Source organism: Hirundo rustica, chromosome 8 (genome assembly GCF_015227805.2).
Source record: "Hirundo rustica isolate bHirRus1 chromosome 8, bHirRus1.pri.v3, whole genome shotgun sequence".
NCBI lineage: Eukaryota > Metazoa > Chordata > Aves > Passeriformes > Hirundinidae > Hirundo > Hirundo rustica.
In genome coordinates, this window is record NC_053457.1 from 19042363 (window position 1) to 19063249 (window position 20887).

A 20887-nucleotide genomic window follows, 5' to 3' on the forward strand; every position below is an offset into this window, starting at 1 on the left:
GTAGAGACTTTAAATTGAAAGACACTTCTTATCCTGAAAAGGTTTCCCTGGATCTATCTAGTTAGATAAAAAGATCTAGACCGTTAGAAGGAAGAAGCATACAAAGTTATTTGCTTTTACAAGAGTTTATTTAGTAACCGTTCCAAGAACCTAGATGACCTATACTTTAAATAATAAGGTTAGTACAAAGAGATTTGCAACATGTGCTAACAGTCAGAAGCTGGACAAGAACTGGAACCCCGGGGTTATGAAGACATGGTAAATAACAGGTGCTGTTGCAAAGAGCTTACAGTTTGAAAGGTAACAAGTAACAGGCAAGTGAGGTAAACTATTGAGTTGGGAAAGGAAAATAGATTAACAAAAATAAATAGCATTCTTTATCCTGAACTCTAATGAATACAGATTGCAGCAAGTTCCTTAGAAGTGGCCTTTTCCAGGTCTGTCTCAGTGAATTCTTTATTCATATATATATATTTCTAAGACAGTATTACTGGCTTCGGCTTCTATGCATATACTTCTAGCTGATGTGTTTAAGATTACAAATGCAATTAGAAAAATCACAGAAAAAGAAAATCGTCTAAATTATTTTCGCTTCTTTGAACACATTACTCCCCCCTCTTAAAAAAAAAAAAGTTCTGAAGAGAAAGTATATTAAGCCAGCTTAAATACCCTTTAGATCTTGCTAGAAATCACAAAGTAAAAATAATAGGTTGCACTCATCCTGAGGGCATACAATAGGAGTGTGTCATATGTTTGACCTACTATTAGTGTTTCAATATGCTCCCAAAGGAACAGATTTTATTTCTTTAAAGAAAACACAGAATTGTTGTGGTACACATCATACACCCCTGGGCCATGCACTGTAAGATATTAACTTTTCCAGCATGACAGCTGTGAAGTAAGAAGTGATGCGGATAGATATTTCTGGATAGATCAGATACAAAGCAGCACACCTGTGCTCATCCTGATATTGAATGGATGCCGTGCTCCTTTGGTACTGCCTTGAACTTTGTTAAGAACCACGACTGGTTCTGTCTGCAGATTGAAATGTTTTCTGAGGCTAAGCCTTGAGAACATGCAGCCTGACAGATGAGCATCTTCTGGCATTGGTGTCATCGAGCTAAAGGTCCACCATTTCTGTTAGGCCCAGGACAGTGTAATAATAAATTCATGTCACAAGATGGAGCTTCAGGCCAGCTGTTTTGGCATCTCCACAAATGCACAGCTTGGCTTTTGTTTTAAATAGGAACAGCAATTGCATAGCATGTTTAAAATTTATTTTAAGAAATACACAGTATCCAATTAGATTAATTACGATGAAGGATTTATGGAATGAAATTATAAGAATGCATTTCCCTGAATACATTCGCACTAAGGAGACATATAAAGAAAAAGCAACTTAAAAGCATTTGCGGTGAACAATGGATGGGCCAGCTTCATCGTATTCCTGCTTGCTGATCCACATCTGCTGGAAAGTAGAGAGGGAAGCAAGAATAGAACCTCCAATCCAGACTGAGTACTTGCGTTCAGGAGGAGCAATGATCTGTTTATTGAGAAAAAAAGCATTAAATAAAACTGTCTACTGTGAAAAAACACTCAGTGTACAAAAACACTAAAGCAGTGATATGTTAGAGTTACAAAAACACTGCATCTATGTGCTAGCATTATCCATTGCTGCAAGCAGCAGCAATGGATATCCATTTTACACAAGCAGAAAAGTTTAAATTTTTAAAATAAATCTGTACTCCAAGCCACATTTGAGAAGAGGGGAGATAATTGCTCTGGAAACACATAATGACAATCCAAGTGGGCTTGAAAAAAAATCAATGACCTATGGCGCACTCCTTTTGGTATAGCTGATAAAATGTTTGTAAAGCGAAGAACAGAAGATTTGAAGCAGCAGAATGAAGATTAGTTTGTCAGGGTCTCTTTCAAACTTGCAATCCAAGGACAAAACCAGCATTTCCTCTCTCCCATGTTCATCAGACTAGAAGGGCTAAAGAAGCCCCAGAGGAAAATTTATGCTTCTGGGCTTGGGTTTATGCTGTTCTTTGGCTACATTAGGACATTTGGCAGAAATCAGCATGAATAAGGAAATGAGAGAAGGCTCTCTTCTTCCAGCACCAAAGTTACCAGTTGGTGATTACTTGCTAGATAATCCAGATGTGATTCAAAATATGTGAAAAGCTCTTACTTTATAAATTGTTGCATGTTTCACTAGAACTTTGAGGACTTTGTAAATTCCAATTCATATGGTCTGCAAATGATTGCATCATACATACCTTGATCTTCATGGTGCTGGGAGCCAGAGCAGTTATTTCCTTCTGCATCCTGTCTGCAATACCGGGGTACATGGTGGTGCCTCCAGACAGCACGTTGTTGGCATAAAGGTCCTTTCTGATGTCTATGTCACATTTCATGATGCTGTTGTAAGTGGTTTCATGAATGCCAGCAGACTCCATGCCTGAGGAAGGTATAGAAGAACACTGAGGAAGAAATTCTGTACAGAGACTTAGAATTGTTAATGTGGAGCTGACATGCTGTTTAGTGACTCTTTAGTGAGACATCAGTCTCAGAGCTTTGGAAATATAGAAAGTCATTCTGCAGTTGCCTAAATTATTTGCTTAAGAGTTCCTTGGTGTACAGCCCTCCTCTCCCTCTAACAGAACTCCTCCTTAAAAAAAAAAAGTTGGGGGTGTGGAATAGTAAAGTTTCCACTAGGATTTTGCAGGCAATCTCAGTTGTCCTAAGAATTCCTTATATGGTCTTGGAATAATTTGTGGGGGTTTTTTGGTGTCTTTTGTTTTGTTTTGTTTTTTTTGTTTTTCCAAATTAAGTCAACTCAGAGACAGAACAGTTAAAATGTGTCCTAATACCTCTAGGTATGCAACTACTTTATCTCTGAGTTGAAATTATGCCTGTTGGCAGAGCTGACATTGGATTTCTGTGTGACCTAGTTGCAAATCTGCCCTCATGGATGTTGATTAGCATGGCATCATCTTGGCTTTGCTCGGAAAAGGCAATGAGCCGTGGATTCAGAATTTGGAGCAGTCTTTTGGAAAAATAAAAGTAGGTCTTGCTGCCTGCCTGCTCCTCCCACCACTTTCCACTCCTGGCAAACACGTTCAAACATACAAAATGGCACAGGCCCAATGCCAGAAGGCAGGAATAAACATTGTGGGTTTATTTTGGGAAAGCATTTTGGCTAATTGTTTAACATGAAGTTCTTCCCACCACGTTAATAGTCCTGTTCTAAAAGATTGTTTTATAATGGGTGCTAGGACACACTCGTGTATTGGCCTGGGTGAGTTAGTAATGGAGCACAAGCAAAAGGAAATAGGAACTTGGTATTTCTGTGCTATTTACCAAGGCAGAACAGTCACTGAACCTACCAATGAAAGATGGCTGGAAGAGGGTCTCTGGGCACCGAAAGCGTTCATTTCCAATGGTGATCACCTGACCATCGGGAAGCTCATAGCTTTTTTCCAGAGAGGAGGAAGACGCAGCAGTGGCCATCTCATTTTCAAAGTCCAGGGCCACGTAGCAGAGCTTTTCCTTGATGTCACGGACAATTTCACGCTCCGCTGTAAAAAGGATTCAGTCTTTAAAATGGCATTCAGGAAGGACCCAGATATGTTGACTGGTTGTTCCCTTCCATCCTCCAACACCCTCCCCATATCTTAAACAAATCCTCTGCTGGTCTTTCAAGGGGTTTCATGTTGGACACCTGCTCGTGCCTATTCAGCTGCAGAACCACTGACAGTCCTGAGGCCAGTAGAAACAGTGCACGTGAACAACACTTCTTTTCAGCCTGTGGTCCTTACCTGTGGTCACGAAGGAGTACCCACGCTCCGTCAGGATTTTCATGAGGTAGTCTGTCAGGTCCCTGCCAGCCAGGTCCAGACGCATGATGGCGTGTGGCAGGGCGTAGCCTTCATAGATGGGCACGTTGTGGGTGACGCCATCCCCAGAGTCAAGCACGATCCCTTTGAGAAAATAACACTCGGATCACTCCCTTCACACCCACGGAACTGTTTCAAACAGGTCTGTGCCATGTTCCCCTCAGGCTTACCTGTGGTACGCCCAGAGGCATAGAGGGACAGAACGGCTTGAATTGCTACATACATGGCTGGCACATTGAACGTCTCGAACATAATCTGAAATGCAATTAAAACAACTGTCTTAACACTAGAGGGTTTAGCTTAGTTGAAGCAATTTTTTCCTGAAAAAGAGGTAGAACACAAGATTTTCATATTTCTCTATGGTTGGTAAAAACAAGAAAGGAAAATACAAAATCTGAATCCAAAAATATTTGTCCTGTATGGTATCTCCCTGTATTTGGCTTATTTCTCTATCATATTAATAAAGCCACATGCACATAGTAAAGATAATATTGAAATAGGCCTGGGCATAAAAACAGATTAAGAAGACATGAAGTTTGGACAGACTGGAGTGCTCACATTCAAAGTAGATACAATTATTTTCTTAACTATATGTAATAATATGTAAATATGACAGGTGGTCACTATGTACTTTCCATCTCCCATAACTGAGAGAGACAGACTGCTGGACAGCATGACTAACTGGAATGATGACATTCACATCCTGTTGAATGAAAAGTTGGATATTCCATAGCTTTAGTGTGAGCTTACCTGTGTCATTTTCTCACGGTTGGCTTTGGGATTCAGCGGTGCTTCAGTCAGCAGAGTTGGGTGTTCTTCAGGTGCAACCCGGAGCTCGTTGTAGAAGGAATGATGCCAGATCTGAGGATAATGAGAGAAGCCAAAGGAAAGAAACACCATCAGTCAGCAGCTCAACATCACTTCCAGACAGGTACTGAGCTCCAGCACTCTGCTTACAGCTCTAGATATAGGCTGGTGATGTTTCTCATGCAGTTGTTCTTACTGCCTCCACAGAGACCACCAGAATAACTATAGAAAGAAAATCACTATCCTCAGGTCACTGTCCTTTATTAGCAGTAATAGATATATAACTTACTTTAAGGACACATAAACTAAGGAAAATGAATATTGTACTCTTACAGTAGAAAAGACAAGGACACACTTAGTTCCAGCAATGCTATTTCAATAATGACTGAAGGGAAAACAGGTCCGGAAAAACTAGAGAACATACACAGAGTTCAATAGATAACGAGTCTCTTGACAGTTTCATCTTTTGGTCTGTACAGGCCAGCCCAAGAATTCATGAAAAGAAGTGAAGATAAATGGTTTGTGAGGTTGAAAGTCAACTTTTGTTTATCACCTCCACATAACTTGTTCCTACAAGTTGTAAAAATCTGAGGCCAAGTGGACTGCAGTGAGGAGGTTAATACGCTGATAAGAAGCAAAACAGTCAGAGATTTTAGTCTGAAGGCCAAGGAGTTTTTGCTAAGCTGGTTTTCAGGCTGGTTGTGGTTAGGGACTGGTTTATATGTTTGGCATCCAAAAGATTTTGCTTTCAAGCAAATTCTACAATACTGAGACTCATTAAGTGCTGAGTGACTCCACACACTTACGGTGTGTTGGGATGTCCAGACTGTTCCAAATAGCCCTTTTTTCACAGAACAGCATTAAATGGAGATACCATTTTAGAATCTTAGAAATTATTATCTGAACGGACTATGATTATAAACATGGTTCTGGAAGGCTTTCAGTCAAATACTGGCTCTGAAATGGATGCATTGCACTGCAATATTGCTGATTTTCCAAGCATTAAAAAGTATATGTATAACCACTGCCCTTTACATCAGAATCACATACATGCTTTGCATTTTTGCGGAAACAGATTCCTTCCTATATTCCACTTTCTGCTAGCAAATTGACCTATTCCTTTTCTTTCTTCCTTCCCTTCTCTCTCCCCCTCCCCCCTTTTCAGTACCTAGCAAAGATCAGGCTGGAGTAAAAGAGCTCCTAATTACAATTTTGATGTACTCCTACTGATATTGAAGCTTTAGATGAACATTAACCTTGGCTGTTAACAAGCTTCTCTTTGAACCATACTAGATACCATGACACTTTCATCTAAAATTTAGTGGATACTCTGTAAACATTTGGTTCAAGTAGTTCTGTTTACCAGTAGTACACATCAACTTTTCGAAGCTGAAATACCTTCTCCATGTCGTCCCAGTTTGTAATGATGCCGTGCTCTATGGGGTATTTCAGGGTCAGGATTCCTCTCTTGCTTTGAGCCTCATCACCCACATAGCTGTCTTTTTGACCCATACCAACCATCACACCCTATAAAATAATATAAATTGTGTTAGTCTCTCAGGGAAAAGTGTCATAAAGTGGACAGGACATTAGCTGTGAATTAAATCCAGTTGCCAGTTATACTAGTTACAACACAGTTTACTAATACTAACAAATGGAGGATTATACATTGCTCTTAAATTGCCAGTATTAAATGTCTGGTTATTAAACCTCTGGAGTTCATATTTCCAGTATAGTTAAATAAACAGAACAAGTACAATATTAAATGCATTAAGATAAAGTGGAAAATTTGAATTGTTTAATGTTTGTTATTATTTAGGGACAAACCGTCTGCTAAATTATAATAGAGTAAAAGAAGAAAGTGATATTGTGCCATCTAAGGGTCAAGATGGAGTGATACACACTTTACATTTCCCAAAGCATAAACTTCAATATTTTTTAATCCTCTGTTCGAATGTCATAATACTGTAATTAGGGATGGACAATTTAAATCTACTGTGTGGACTTCTTTACAAATATTTTCATGGATCCTGTAGAAATGATTAAAGGACCAGTAGCTGGAAACTAGTCTGGATATACACTAGTCTCTATGTTAAAGTCAGAAATTAAAAAAAAAAAAAAAAAAAAAAAAACACAACCAGCCACAGAATATAGTAGGATCCTTTAAGTGCATTATACTCCTATCAGAACTTAGTCATTACAGATTCCAAACCTTGGCATCTCTAAATCTTGGTCTTAAAAACAGACATCCCAGATTTGCAATTTTTAATGGGATGATCCATCCTACATGATCAGGAAATAAAGGTTCTAGAAATCTGTATTTGTTTCCATTGTAACTATATGCTTGAGCAGTTCATTTCCTTCACACTAGCTACAGATGACAGCATTTGAATACACTTTTTTAAAATATAGTCGTTTCCAGGGGCCTCAGTTAGCCCTCCAGTCCTGGTTTCTGTACTGAAAGGCAGGTATTTCTCCAGTCCTGGAGAATTTAAAATGTATTTGCTGGGAACATAAAGTGCTACATCTCACAAAGAGCTAGCCTCTTTCCACCAGGGCCTTGGGTGATAGTAGCAATTAGGTAGATCTTAGATTAGTTTGTTGTGACCTAGACAAACATCTCTAATTCATGCTAACGGTGATCTGTCTCGTAAACTCTCTGTATTTGACAGCTAAGATAATAAATGTACTTTGCAAACTATTAAAATAAGTGGAATGTGTCATATACTCAAATGTAAACCTTGAAGCTAAAAAAACTCAACCCTAGACAGCAATTTCTGATACAGCTAAACAAATAAATGAATAAAGTCAGAAAGGTTAGGAGGAAGCTAACTGAGAACTTCTGCTTCCTCCTTTAGTCTTTCACTCATTACCTATTATCAGCTCTAAGGGCAGTCAGAATTTCCAGATGTTCCTGTGTTGGACTTATTTGGATTTTTTGTTGGGTTTCTTTAAACTAGTTTTGTTCACCAGCTTCTCTGGGTGATTCAAAATTAAGGGGCAGAGAAAAGATGGCATAGAAGGGAGTGAAAAATTTTAAAAGGATTCCTTTTGCAAGGCAAGAGACATCCTTTGATTCAGGTAAGTGCTCTGCTGGAGTCATCTTGCCTGGAAATACTGTGTTACACAGATCACCTAGGCTGGACTAGCCCCAGACATAGATGGCCCTGGATGAAGAGCTGGGGACAGGGCAGCAAAGCCTTCTACAAGCCCAGTAAGGAATGACCAAAGTAGTTCATCACCTGGTGCCTGGGCCGACCCACAATGGACGGGAAAACTGCTCTTGGAGCATCATCTCCAGCGAAGCCAGCTTTACAGAGCCCTGAGCCATTGTCACAAACAAGGGCAGTGCTGTCCTCCTCCTCACACATCTTCTATGGCAGTGTCTGCTGGCCTTCCAGGCAGGAAACAGCCCTATGAAAAGAGCAGGGAAGAATTAAATCAAAACCAAAAATCACACTCAGGCAGCAGAGCCGCCCCGGCTCTGTGAAGGCAATGAGAACCCTAAGGAGGGGTATGGCCCCGGTCTGGGAATCACAAGGACTGAGGGGAGGAAATGGGCTTCCTTCTGAAAGCCTCAGAGGTTTCAACCAGGTCTGCCAAAGGGCTGTGTGCACTAGAGATTATCCAGGGAATTCCAGAGGCGACTTCCAGCCCTGTGGCACGGGCAGAGAGATCAGGGAGCAGCAAATGTTTATCTAAATTTGGTGACAGAAATCCATGGCTGGGGGAGGGAGATAAAAGAGAATGCTGGACTGACAGCTGCAAAAACAAAGATTCATTTGCATTGAACTCAGCACAACTTCTCCTGCTTTTCTATCACCCTGACAAAATCCCGACACGTGCGGATAGCTGTTAAAGGTAAGAGCACTTCAACTTCCCCTTCTACTCTTGGGCTTCCCAAAATCTAACTACATTAAATGCTATGCAGGTACCAGGGATGTTTTCCTGATGCAGATATTAATCCCCTGGTGAAGATGGCCAATAAAGTTTACATTTAACCTTTTAAAAAAGTAGAAATTTTCCAAATTTAAAAAAAAAAAAAAAAGGGGAGGGGGGAGGGGAAGAAGTAAGTCTTTTCCAGTTCTCCCCTAATCACTGACAAAAATAAACCCACCTTTAAAATTAAGCCAGAGACAGTATATGTTTTTAAAACAGGTCATAATGTCTGCTCTATCATCATTTCAAGGCAGTTAATAAACTACATTTGTAGAGTGACAGAACAATTTATGTTGGCTCCTTGGCTCAGTAAAAAGAAACTGGTTTTTTCCTCTGGCAACAGGAAGATAATATGGGTAATAAAAATGCTTTGAAGGCTTTGTGTTAAAGTCAATTACAGAAACAAGCACTGAATACCAGGACTCAAGAAGAACTATTTGCTCACAATTTATAGTGTGGCAGAGAATCACTTGGCTCACTCCAAGCCCGGGCTTCCACGCAGAGTTCAACAAATTGCAATGTGTTAACAGCTAAGGGAGACAGCTGTCATCCACGGACCAGCTGGCTCCACATGCAGTCTCCAAAACCTTCTGCTGCAGGAATACTGGAAATGCAGGCAGGAATGAGAATGGGGTCAGCAAGAGCCATGGCCAATGGGCAAGGGAGGCCACGATCTGTTTAGACCCTACAATGGGTGGAACAGGCACAAACAGTTCTCCCAAATGCTTCGTTTGAGATCCTCTGCCTCTCCCCAGCCAGGCAACCACGAGACACGGCTGCAGCCCTCCTCCTGTGTGGGCAGAGCTCCCAGGAGAAGACAAGGATAGGGAAATCCTAACTTTTTATTCCAAATATTTTATCATTATAACTGTGGAAAGAAAGTAAGTTGCAATTTTTTCATGTATTAAATTCCTGGGGAAACAGGCTCTTCATATTAAAATATTTCTTGAATGGAGTACAACTGTTACCTAACATGAATGAACAGACTGGTTTGGACAAACCATTTCCTAATTAGGAAATATGCTTTTCAGCCGTCTGTTTTTGGAACAGCGTTTGAGGTCAGGGGGGTTGCTCAAACCAGTGCAGCTAATGCAATGCCAAAAATCACTTGGGGGAGGGGAAGAAGGGGGCAGGAAAGGCTACATTTCTGAGCTTAGTGGGCTCTAAATGAAAACCATATTTAGTAATAAAGCACAAAAAAGTTGAAAAATCAGACAGAGGGCTCTGCTACCAACCAATGAGTTACAGCTCAGGAGTGCCATAGCAGGCAGTAGCAAGATCTTAGATCAGCAAATGTCACTGAGTGTCACTGAGTACTGTGGAGGAAAGGAAATTTTTCTCCCAAGTAAACAGCACAGTCTTTAGCCTCTTTCTTCTCCCTGTTTTACATGTAAATATAATCAATCACCTCATCAATCTCCACAATAAATTATAAAGAGAGCTCCAGCTCCACAAGTGCTGGATGTAGCCTGTTCGTTAATGAATGTTTGGCATTTTACAGACCAGTAGTTTCATATACATAGAGACAAGGATTAATACACATGCACCCTCATTTTATCCTATTAGACACTGCTGATTTGCATACTTCCAGCTCTTCTTGCAATCACATTCCATAGAACACACTTTCACCTCACACTCGACTGAAAGCACTGAAAGCAAATCTGCTAAGAAGCACTACTACATGCACTACATACCCCACCAGGAACTCTGTCCCAAACTAACACCCCCAATGCCACACAGATTCATCTAAACCAGAATATATCTGCAATTCCAGCGGTGGCATTACACAAACCATTTATTTATACAGTTGTTGAAGTGCTGGTAGAATCAGCAAAATTATTAGGGTAGAACTTTTCTTTCCCTTTCAAAATACAGAATAAAGACAACTCAGTATAGATACGACAAGTATTTTATCAACTCAATTCTAATAAGTCTCTTAAGCAAATTACAGCACAGCAGTACATCCTCCTGAATAGCTTCCACTTGACATTATTTAATTGAAATCCTCCAGCAACCTGTAAATCATTCCATTGGTTCTGTGCCACTTACCCTGACAGCGCTTGGCTGGGGATGGCTGCTCTAGGGTGGTACACTCTGTATCTGAAACCTCAGAGGTTATATAGCCCCTTCAGCTCTTCTCCTCCCACTAGCCTCCCAAACAAGGAGCAGAGACAGACAGAGACAGAGCTGAAGTCTCTAACAAAACCATATAGGGACCTTAATACAAAAAACTCTAATCTGGGTGGCCACCGGCCCTGGGTCTCTTCCACTGCATTCCAGTGCAGAACTCATGAAACAGGAGGAGACTTTCAGCTGTGTAAGATAAACACTTTATAACTTCTAGGAGAGTTGCTAAAACACAGAGAGAGTGTGCCCACAATAGACATCCTCTGGCAGGAGGATCATGTGTTCAAAAAAGAGAGGACAAGTAACGCCCAAGAAGCAGAATGAGAAATTGCAAGAGCAGTCATTTATAATAGGGAAGGTCTTTTAAAATAAACACCTTGCTGTGATTAAAGATTTTGATAAAAAACAATGAATAAAGATTTTTGGCCAGCTAAACAGCTGCTCAATTTTTCTACAGTCTCTTTAAAAGCTTAGCATTTTGGTTATATAATAAGTATTGCCCACAGGCTTAAGGGTAGTAAAAAAGGTACTGGTTGTTGTACAAGATTCACTGAGAAGACTTTGAAGGTTGTGAAAATGTTCAGCTAAAAGATTGTTATGATCCCCTCTGGTCTGTGATGGGGTAGAATCCATTCTGTTTCTCTGAAAGCTTATTTTCCAGCTCTAGGACCTGTGACCCAAATTTACCCTAGAGTTGCTCCACTGATGGCCACAAGTCTGGACTGTCATAAACTCACACCCCAAATTGTTCATAATAAAGCTGTTGACTTTTATAACTCCAGGTATCTTTTTCACTGAACAGCTTTTTAGCAAATAAAGGAACAGTTGTCACTGCACAATTTATTTTTAGCAGAGGCCTGGATTTCTACAGCTGTAGCCAACTGTTCTCTGCACATATAAATTCTAGTGAAGCAGCCCTTTCACAGCCAACAATGTTTTGTCATTAAGTTTGTGTGACAGATGAGAAACAGAATCTCTTAACTGCAATGCTAAACCTTACAAATTCAAAATTCTCCAAGCACACAAGCCAAGAGAGGAGTGATAATCCAAGTGAGATCCTTGCTTTGCAAGTCTTGTTACAACAGGGAGAGGCACCGTGCATTTGTTTGTGGAGTGCTTGCTGCCTTACTCAGTAGCTTTCATGCAAGAAAACCTCCCAGAAAACCACAGTGAAAGTTTTTCTGATGTGAAAATCTAAGGAATAAGCTACTACCAGAGATAGCAAATAGTCAGAATTATGAATTGAACACCAAAAGGAATTTAACTTTTAAGGAAAGGAACTTTTAAGGAATGTAACTGCCTCAGAGAGTCAGAAACAGAAGCTAACAAGTGTTGGAACATGAGCTATGCAAAAGTTATTTATTATCTCACTTCCATCATCAGGGCAGAAGACAGAGATACTTAAGGGGAAAAAAAAAAATATCCACCAAGGTAAGCAACCCAAAACTGAGGATCTAAAGAGGCCCTTTTTTGCATACCTCCAACTGACATTTGAAGGACAGCCAAAACAAAATTCTTTGTTTTCAAGCAACACTCAACAACATAGCTGAGAAAACTTGCATACCTCATATAGAACATATGGTATTAGATCAGGGAACCTTGGTCAAGGAAAAGGAGAATTTCATACAGCAGAACCCTTCAATGCAGGATCATGTCTGATTTCAATACAAACATCAATTACCTTCTAGATCAGAAGAAACACACTCCAAGGTTTTCAGAAACACCATCCTTGAAATACCTTGAAAATACCTAGACTGGGGCAAAGATTCAGAAAAATCCAAACTTTCTGCCTGACTGAGCAGAAGTTCACACTCCCAAAATAACTAAGTGGTGATTGCTCTGTGGTGAACGCAACACGTGTGAGATTGCAGAGCCAAGTAAAGAACCCTTCAGCAGAGCTGGTACATCATCCACACTGCTCCTCTGCATTGCTAGAAATATAGGCAACAGATTTCTACAGGAGACCTTTGTGAACATAAAGGAGACAGTGGCCATGCAGATACCAGAGACTGGACCTCTGCTGAGCTTCATCATGATTCCTATAACCTTGTCCTGGTGCATACCACAATTACTGCTGGTGGCAATGATGGCAGCAGCAGCCCCTTGGCTGCTCTGAGGAATGGTTATTTGGGTGGGAGTCACACATCACCTTCCCACCATGGGCACCGAAGATTTCAGGGTGCTCATGAAAAAGATACAGCTGGCACAGAGTCTCACTCAGAGCAGGGAGTTGATGATTTGGTGATACAGAGTGAACACCAGTTCTTTGGAAGGAGATGCCCTGTGAAGGATATTTCATAGAGACATGCACAGGCAGACTAGAAGGAAGAAGAAAGTCCAGAGGCTGACTGAGCAGTAGGGAATGGATACACAGCAGCAGCACAGGGGAGATGCAGAGGTTCTGCCCAACCACAGCTCCAGAGCACAATGAAGAGCAGTGCTCAGCAGACAAGTCGTCTCTGCAGTGGGACACTATGGAAAATGCCAGGGCAGGAAGGAAGGAAGGCAAACAGGTGAACTATACAAGGAAATTAGGTCAGTCCAGCTCCAGGGACATTATAGAATAAAAGAATTTCTTTTCTTTTCAGTGACGGCAGGCTGAAGTTATGATCGCACAAATATTTCTATACATATAGGCTCATGTGAAAAAAATTACATTAGTAGCTTACACCTTTCTTCTCAGTAACTTAGGTCATTGCCAGAAGGGCAGGGGGAGAGGGAAGAATAAACTTGGCATGAGACATGAATGAGAACCCAAAGAGAACTGCATAGAAAAAGTCTGAGAATTAAGCCTAGATGCTGGGGATCAAGCTTCTGAACCCTCCTCTGCAGATATGGATAAATAATAGCTCATATTAAAATATATATATATATATGTGTGTGTGTGTGTATATATATATATATATATATATATATATATATGACATGGGGCTTTGGGGTTTTTGTTTGTTTTTCAAGGAAAAGAACAAAACACCATTCCTGAAAGTAGCTTAGCTTTCACTCTGGAGGCCACTTCCAACACCAGCTCCTGCTGCCTGTCTTTCAGTCCTTATCCCACTCATCTGTAGAGGAACTCCACAGCACAATTCACCAGGTGTGTCTATACCACAAGGTTCTTGTTCTTTCTTTGTATTCATAGACAGAACCTATGGTTTTATTTAACTCTCCCTGAGAACTTCTTCAGTGTTCCATGCTACACTCTTTTGCAGTCTGCATCACAGGAGTATGTCTGGAGTGTAATCACAGAAAGAAAAGGAAGACGAAAAAGTAATTTTGCCTCTCTCTTCAGTATCTTTTCCCCTGATCTCTTAATAGAGATACCAGTAAAGCTCCAACACACATCGGGAATTCTCCTATTGACTTCAAGAATCTTTCAATATATCAGTGGAAATTTAGCTACACCTTCCCTAAGCCCTTTCTTTTCAGTAACTTGTGTGGATTGCCATATGGACAAAAAGTGTGCCTGGGACTCCACAGCAGCAGGGGCTGTAGAGTCACCCATGCCTAGGAAATGGGCTCCAGCTAGCCTGAAGAATGCCAGAGTAGATGCCATACTTTTTTGGTAAAGGAGGACAGAAGCTGCAGGCTTATCCCACCCTATAGAAGACTGTGAATAAAGTAATCCCTTTGCTTTACTTTATAAGGGAAAACAACTTCTGAGATGTGCGTGGAGACCTTCCTGCCTCCATCCAATTGGCTGTTTAGGAATGAGTCTCTGCTAAATATGTCCCTGGCTCCTTTTTATTTGGGGATTCCTTTCATCTTCGTAACATTAGCAGAATCTCAAAATGTTTTGGTTTGTCTGGCTTCAAGCCCTCTCCTCTATCTCATTGATAGGCTTTACACATCCCCACCCTCTATTTTGAGAAAGACAGGAATAAATAAGCTTTAGGGAGCAGAAAGTTGCTCTAATAACCTGATTCATTGCAGCTGTCACAGAGTAAGCATCTGTAAAGTGTCAGATTAACCATAAACTGTCAGACCCATAGATTAGCTTTCTCTGTGATTGTCAGGCTCCTGCACTGGTCTCCCTCTTTACAACTAAGACAAAATTGCTCTAATTATTTTTAAATACGGCAGTTTTCAACCTACAAAGTTTGGAAAATAGCTTTGCTCTATTAGTTTTTCTCTCTTAAAAAGCTAGAGGAGACAGTGTTTGCCATCTGGGTCTCTTAAGTAGGCTGATGAAGAATATTAATTCACAACCTTCCCTCATCTTCTTAACAAGGTATCTTCCTCTATGGTAATGTGGTAAAATTATCCTTCATTCAAAATCAAAGGAACATGTTCAAAGTAAAAATGAGATAATGTCTCCCTTATCATCCCTCTTGGATAAATAAACAGCACCCAAGCACAGCTCCTGCTGCGTCAGCCTGATATCCATATAGCTCAGTATCCTGTGTCTGAGATTTCCTGATAGCAGATGCTTGGAAAGAAATGGGATGCCTACAGTGCAAATTTTCTTCCTATATCCCTTCTCCTTCCTCATGTACACAGAAATATTTCTTGAGATGGGAGTATGTACCTATAGCCTCATGTATAATAGATGCAGACCTATTTCATATTTTTCCTCCATAAATTTGCCTAGATTAAATACATAGGTTTGAATGCCCTTCACGATGGGTTTGTTTTTGTTTTGGTTGTTGTTGTTGGGGGGGGGGGGGGAGGAATTGTTTGGTTTTTGTAGAAATAAACTCTACATTTTGTCTGCAAGGCATCTCCCATAGCTCACACTCCAACTGGTGTAGATGTGCCTAGTGTTGCAAGGAAAACAAGAATACATCAGAAAGATAGTCAAAGGTACACTGTCTACCAAGAGCTGCAAATCCAGCCGAGATGCTGGATAAGCCCTCAGGCCACTGGCCAGGGCAGGGCTCTGCCCGCTGTGTGCCAGCTATCAGCAGCACCTCAGCAGCTCGGTCACAGCTCATACTGACGTATCTGCCCAAAATTACACTGTAGAGAAGGCCTCACAACAATGTTACGTTGGAAGGTCTCTCCGGAGCCAGATTCCCCGCGACAATTACAACCTCTGGAGCAACAAGCTATCCAAACTTGTCAAAATGTAAATGATATCTTCCCACCCCATCGCCGTGGAAAACAAGTGCTGCACTTCAGGGAAGTGAGACTTACACAGCTGGTGTGTGGGACAGGGAGAGCAAAGGGGTTCTTCCTCCACAGAACTGCCCAGCTCCAAAGCCAACACATTCCCAGGCTGACAGCAACAAGGACACCAGTTCCCCCCACATTTTTTTCAAGTCTTATTATTCCTGTTGTTATCTCACCAGAAGCAATATTTCCAGGGGGTCTTGCACATTGTAAGAAATCAGAGGGTTCCCATGAGAGAAACTTGCTGGAAGGGAGTTTCATGGAGCTATTACTTACAGATTAAACCCGTGCGCTCTGAATGCTTGGTTATATCACAGCTCAGCTCCTCCAATACGGCTGGCTCTCCAACAAACCATGAGGAAAAGACCTCTACAAGGTAATTTCTTTCGCCAGCAAATTCAATAATTTGCTGTTGTGCCAGTGTTTCGCTTTTTGGGTCTAGATGATGGCAAACCATGGAGTCACTCTCACCACAAATGTAACCAAGCCGGTACCTGCCTCTCCCAAAGGCCCAGTCCTGGTCTCCATTCCTTTCTCCTGGCACTGGGTTTAGAGCACTGAGAGTTTAAATGTCCCTGCTGGGCAGGACAAGGAGATGTGGCCACTCTGCCCCTTCCTTGTCTTCTGTATGAGTCACTCGGCACTGCCTACAAACAGCTGAGAGCACAGCTGAACTTCTTTATTTTTTTTAACCTACACAAAACCATTAAATAACAATGAAGGAATGAGCTTTATGTGGCAATAAAGCAGAGAATGTACAAAATACACAAGGGGAAATCTACCACCTTTGTGACTAAAGCAAGCACATACTTTTAGAAATACCTTTGGATAAAAAGGAAATCTACTTTTGGAACTGGCATGCCATTATATGGAAGCATATAGTGGTATAGTGTTATATGCAAAAGTAAAAAAGTAATGTAGCAAATGCAAACATATTTAATACATGTGCATTTTCTGTACCAGAAAAAAGAAGGCAGAAGTCAATTCGAAAGTTTGCAAAACTGTTTGGGGCTTTTTTGATTTCAACTCCAGTGCAAGAGGATGTTAAAAGAGCCATCAATAAAGTTGGGCATGGACATTGCAGCAGGCATGAATAGCCTGCACCCACACAGGTGTTACAAATAGGCCAAAGTGCCTCCAGAAAAATCAACACTTACTTTCATTAGCCCTTAAAAATGTTTGAGGGGTTTTCCCCAGGAAGAAAGGCAGTTTAACAAAAATTTCAAGCATGTAATTACAAGAAGTAGCTAATTACAAACATGCCAGATGAACACACCACTCTAAGTCAACTTATCACAGCTGCCAATACAGAATTTAGGCAACATAAAAGGAGGTAATATAATAAACATGGACAATAAGGTGGTATAAAACTAACTTCTTGTAAATATTTTTTGAGGAATATTAAAAATATAGTTGTAAAAACCCTCTAAACCCTTTTACATTCTTAAAAAAAAAAAAAAAAAAAAAACAAAAAAACAACCACACCACTCCAGATCCAACATATGCAGAGCAGCATTAGAACTGCCTCTGAAGATGAAGGCTTACAGCACAACAGTGCAGGGAAATCACTGCTGAGCGAGTGGAATTCTGTGAGACCCACCACTGGCTATACACCTTAGTGCCTTTATCAGTGATCTTGAATGATAATGTAAGTTACAGAAAAAGGTCACAGATAAGATGTGTGTGAGCGTGTACGTATTTTTATAACTTGCTACAACCTACATTACAGATCTAAGATAAAACAGAGCCCTCTCCAACAGAATCCTGTTTATAACAGGAAGCCTTGAGATGGCTCTTTGCATGTGTGACTTGTGCAGAAGGATTCTTACCCCATACCCCGAAGGCACTTTTGCTGAATATCATTTTGGTTGTTGCAAACACATCCAGGAACGTGGTGCCTAACTCACTACAGCTTGCAGGAAGGACAGGACTTCACTGGTACTCTCCTGTGCCCCAGGTGCAGTGCCAGCCTGCTCTGTCCCACCTCCCTGCTCTCATTCTGGCTGCTGCCTGGCCCTGGAAGATCCTCTTGTTACAATGTGTGGTGCCCCAGGAGACAGACAGCTGATGATGGCTGGTTATTCAGCACACAGCTGTGTCTCATGCTCTAGCATATTCAGTTTATAAAGTGCTCCCCAAACAATGGTAAGGCCTCACAAAAAAACTGAAGCAGGCAGGCTATTGGTCCTTACTTTGCAGATGCATCTTAGTTACATAAGGTTGTTTCTTCTTCCTCTTTCTTACATGTAGCCACAAGAACTATGGAAAAGTACAGATAACATGATATTTTTGTTCAATAATTTGGTTGGTTTTCTGAAAGTGCAAAAGCGTTTTCCAATCAAGCTTAGGGTTTTCTTTTCCTCTTCCACTAAATGTGTTTTACATGCCCAGTTTTAACTGCTTGCTCAAATCCCCTTTCAGGCCAAAGAACAAAATTTTGTTCCATTCCTTTTATGACTGTAAGACTTAGATACATAATTCTGAAACAAACATAACCGTCCTCCTGAAACAGGGAAAAATTCAGAATTCTCTCAGAATTCTCTAAAGCTTTTCCTCATTCCAGCCCATTTCAGGACAATTATTGTACCACTGATCTCAAGGGGGATGAAAACTGTCAGGACTCAGGTCTAACCTGCCAGTGGGAGATTTCTGCAAACTCAACTGCTTTTTGATCCCTTTCTGTTCTTCTTGCAAGCCAGTAACATCACTTAAAAAAAAAAAAAAAAGGGTCTCAGAATTATAGTTTCTACTATGCTGTCAGTCCTGCAAGTACTTCCTGAGTTTCCCTTTCTTTCAGTTCCTTGCTAGCTACTTGCTGAAAGCATAGAAATGCCTTTCACTGCTGCAAAACACTGCTGCACAAGCATCCTGAAAACGCCTGGATAGTGTCCACATCAGGATACCAGAACTATGTACAACTCTTCCAGCTTCCTAATTAGAGCCCGTTACTTACTGCATTGTATTTAGCTGTCTCTGGGAGTTCATTTACAAGGTCAAATGCTCAGACCTCTTCAATATAATATAAATCATTTCCCTGCACGTTGATTACTCTGCAGTACACAGCATGAACACATTATTTAATACAAGGAGAAAATGATGCAATTAGCAGATCTTCAGCACAAACACATCCTCCTTTCTGAATTGCATTTAAATAAAACAGTGTTGCTATAGCATTTTATTGTGTTAGAAACTGAACACCACTCTCACTGCAAATGGCCAGGCCTTCACAGGAAAAGGGGCTGGAAGGAACAGAGGACAACAACACTTGGGAAGAAGGGCAAACATCTGTATTCTTTTACTCTGCATACAATACAAACTACTGTTTTCATGAGGGCTGACCTTTCCCTACCACCTTGCTTTTAATAACTTTGAGTTATCCTTTTGTAATTTGTTTTTGTCAGGTACTGTTTTTCAGGTGGGCCCCGAAAAGAAAACACGGGGTTTGTAGCAGGTCACTCAGGAATAGGGGGGCAGGAGCTGTGAGGGCAAGGAATAAGCTCCGTGTACCACCAGCCTTTCACTGCACCCAGCTGTGACACTCCAGGCTCTACCACGTGCCCAGTGCAGGGCAGACCACACTGCCCCTTCAGAGAGCTGATGGAGAAGGGTTTGGTTGCCAGCCCTGCCTCCCAGAGAGAGGGAAATCCCCAGATATTGACATAACATATCTTAACATATGCTTTACGCATAGGTAGTGAAATCTCAGCTTCAGTCAAGGCAATATCAAAACTACCACTGATCTCAAAACAAACAATCATGGCTCTCTGAAGTGAATAAATGAAAGAGGAGAATTCAGTCCAAAACCTCTACTTCCCGAAGGCATGACCATTTCCCTACACTTAGAGCAAAGGCATGTGAGTTCCTTTTCATTTCTCATATGAAACTGAGGAACTGCTCTCCTCTCAGTTGGCTACCTCCAGGCAGGGAGGTTTCTGAGCACACCCAAGCTGGGAGAAATATATGGGAAACCTGTGGCTTTAAGAGCAATACCACTGTACTCTGCTGCCCAGCCCGGGGAACCAGAAATGCTCTTCTGTTGCCCATCCCTCTGCAGACCCTCGTCCAGTCTCCCATTCCTGCCTCTGAGCTGGCTGACAGCAGGAGAGGCAGCTACTGTGCAGTGTGGAAAGGATGCCTCTTTCAAAATACCAGCTTCCAAGAAGTATTTGAGAAATTATTCGGCTGAAAAATAACAATGATGTCTTATCTGGGAATTTAACAGACTGCTTCAGACAGCTAACATCACTGCATTCCTTCTTGTTATGACCACCCTTAGAGATGCACAGCTATCTAAGCACATCATTTAATTGCTGATGAGAAACACCGGCAGAAAACAATCCACTGCATTTTGACAGAAATATAAATCAGTCTGCACTACACACTAAATTCATCTGCTACAGCTCATAAAGCCTTACAATACAGTGGGCTGTGCAGCTGAATAGAGGAGCTATGACTCACTCCTGTAGCTTCAGCAGCTACCCAGGCCTCTCTTCTGTTTGTGCAAATGTGTGGTACAAGTGGGGGAGTAGGTGAAGGTAGGGAACAGTGATAACTCCCTGACCTCCAAACTTCGTTCCTACCACTACAGCCCCTCTCTACCAGGATTTAGCTGTTAAACATCTACCTGAAGCACAAGTTCTGCTACCAGCACACAGCCATGCCGAGAGTTCAGAGTAAGATCACTGCATCCTGTCTGGCTCTGAAGAACGTTTGATGTCACGGCGGATGCCAAACTGCCAATCTGAGATGTTAGTGGGAGGGATAAGACTTTTCACATCACTGCTGTGTCTTCCCCACCCCCAAAGAATTTCAAAGGCTAAGTGATATCAAAAGAAACCAAAACAAGTGTGTTTGGAGTCTCAGCCATAAGGTACTGCTTTTATCTTAGTCTCACTTATCAGATGATACACCAGAAAGAGAAGCATGACAGAGCAAAGCAAAACAGTGGAACTGAATTCCAAAGACGTAATATTTCTTACAATATTGGAAACTGCAGCATGCTA

The 20887-nt window shown here is 41.3% G+C and overlaps 1 protein-coding gene across 2 annotated transcripts; it reads right to left on the reverse strand.

Moving 5' to 3' along the window:
• Positions 1–106: 106 nt before the first annotated feature.
• On the reverse strand, positions 107–16514 carry ACTA2 (actin alpha 2, smooth muscle). Of its 2 annotated transcripts, none has more exons than XM_040070705.2 (9): positions 16161–16514; positions 7952–8123; positions 6108–6236; positions 4653–4763; positions 4073–4157; positions 3825–3986; positions 3393–3584; positions 2283–2464; positions 107–1543 (listed from the first exon to the last, which is right to left on the reverse strand). In XM_040070705.2, exons 2-9 carry the CDS (start codon positions 8078–8080, stop codon positions 1400–1402), a joined length of 1134 nt encoding a protein of 377 aa, XP_039926639.1. In that variant the 5' UTR covers positions 8081–8123; positions 16161–16514; the 3' UTR covers positions 107–1399. The 2 variants fall into 2 exon arrangements, with proteins under 2 accessions (XP_039926639.1, XP_039926638.1); XM_040070704.2 differs by lacking the exon at positions 16161–16514 and adding an exon at positions 10698–10778.
• Positions 16515–20887: the final 4373 nt, after the last annotated feature.

Coding starts and splice junctions, on each gene's coding strand:
- ACTA2 (XM_040070705.2), bottom strand. CDS start 8,080: ATGTGTGAGGAGGAGGACAGCACTGCCCTTGTTTGTGACAATGGCTCA. Junction 6,237..7,951: donor TGGGTCGGCCCAGGCACCAG/GTGATGAACTAC, acceptor ATTATTTTATAG/GGTGTGATGGTTGGTATGGG. Junction 3,987..4,072: donor TGCCTCTGGGCGTACCACAG/GTAAGCCTGAGG, acceptor ATTTTCTCAAAG/GGATCGTGCTTGACTCTGGG.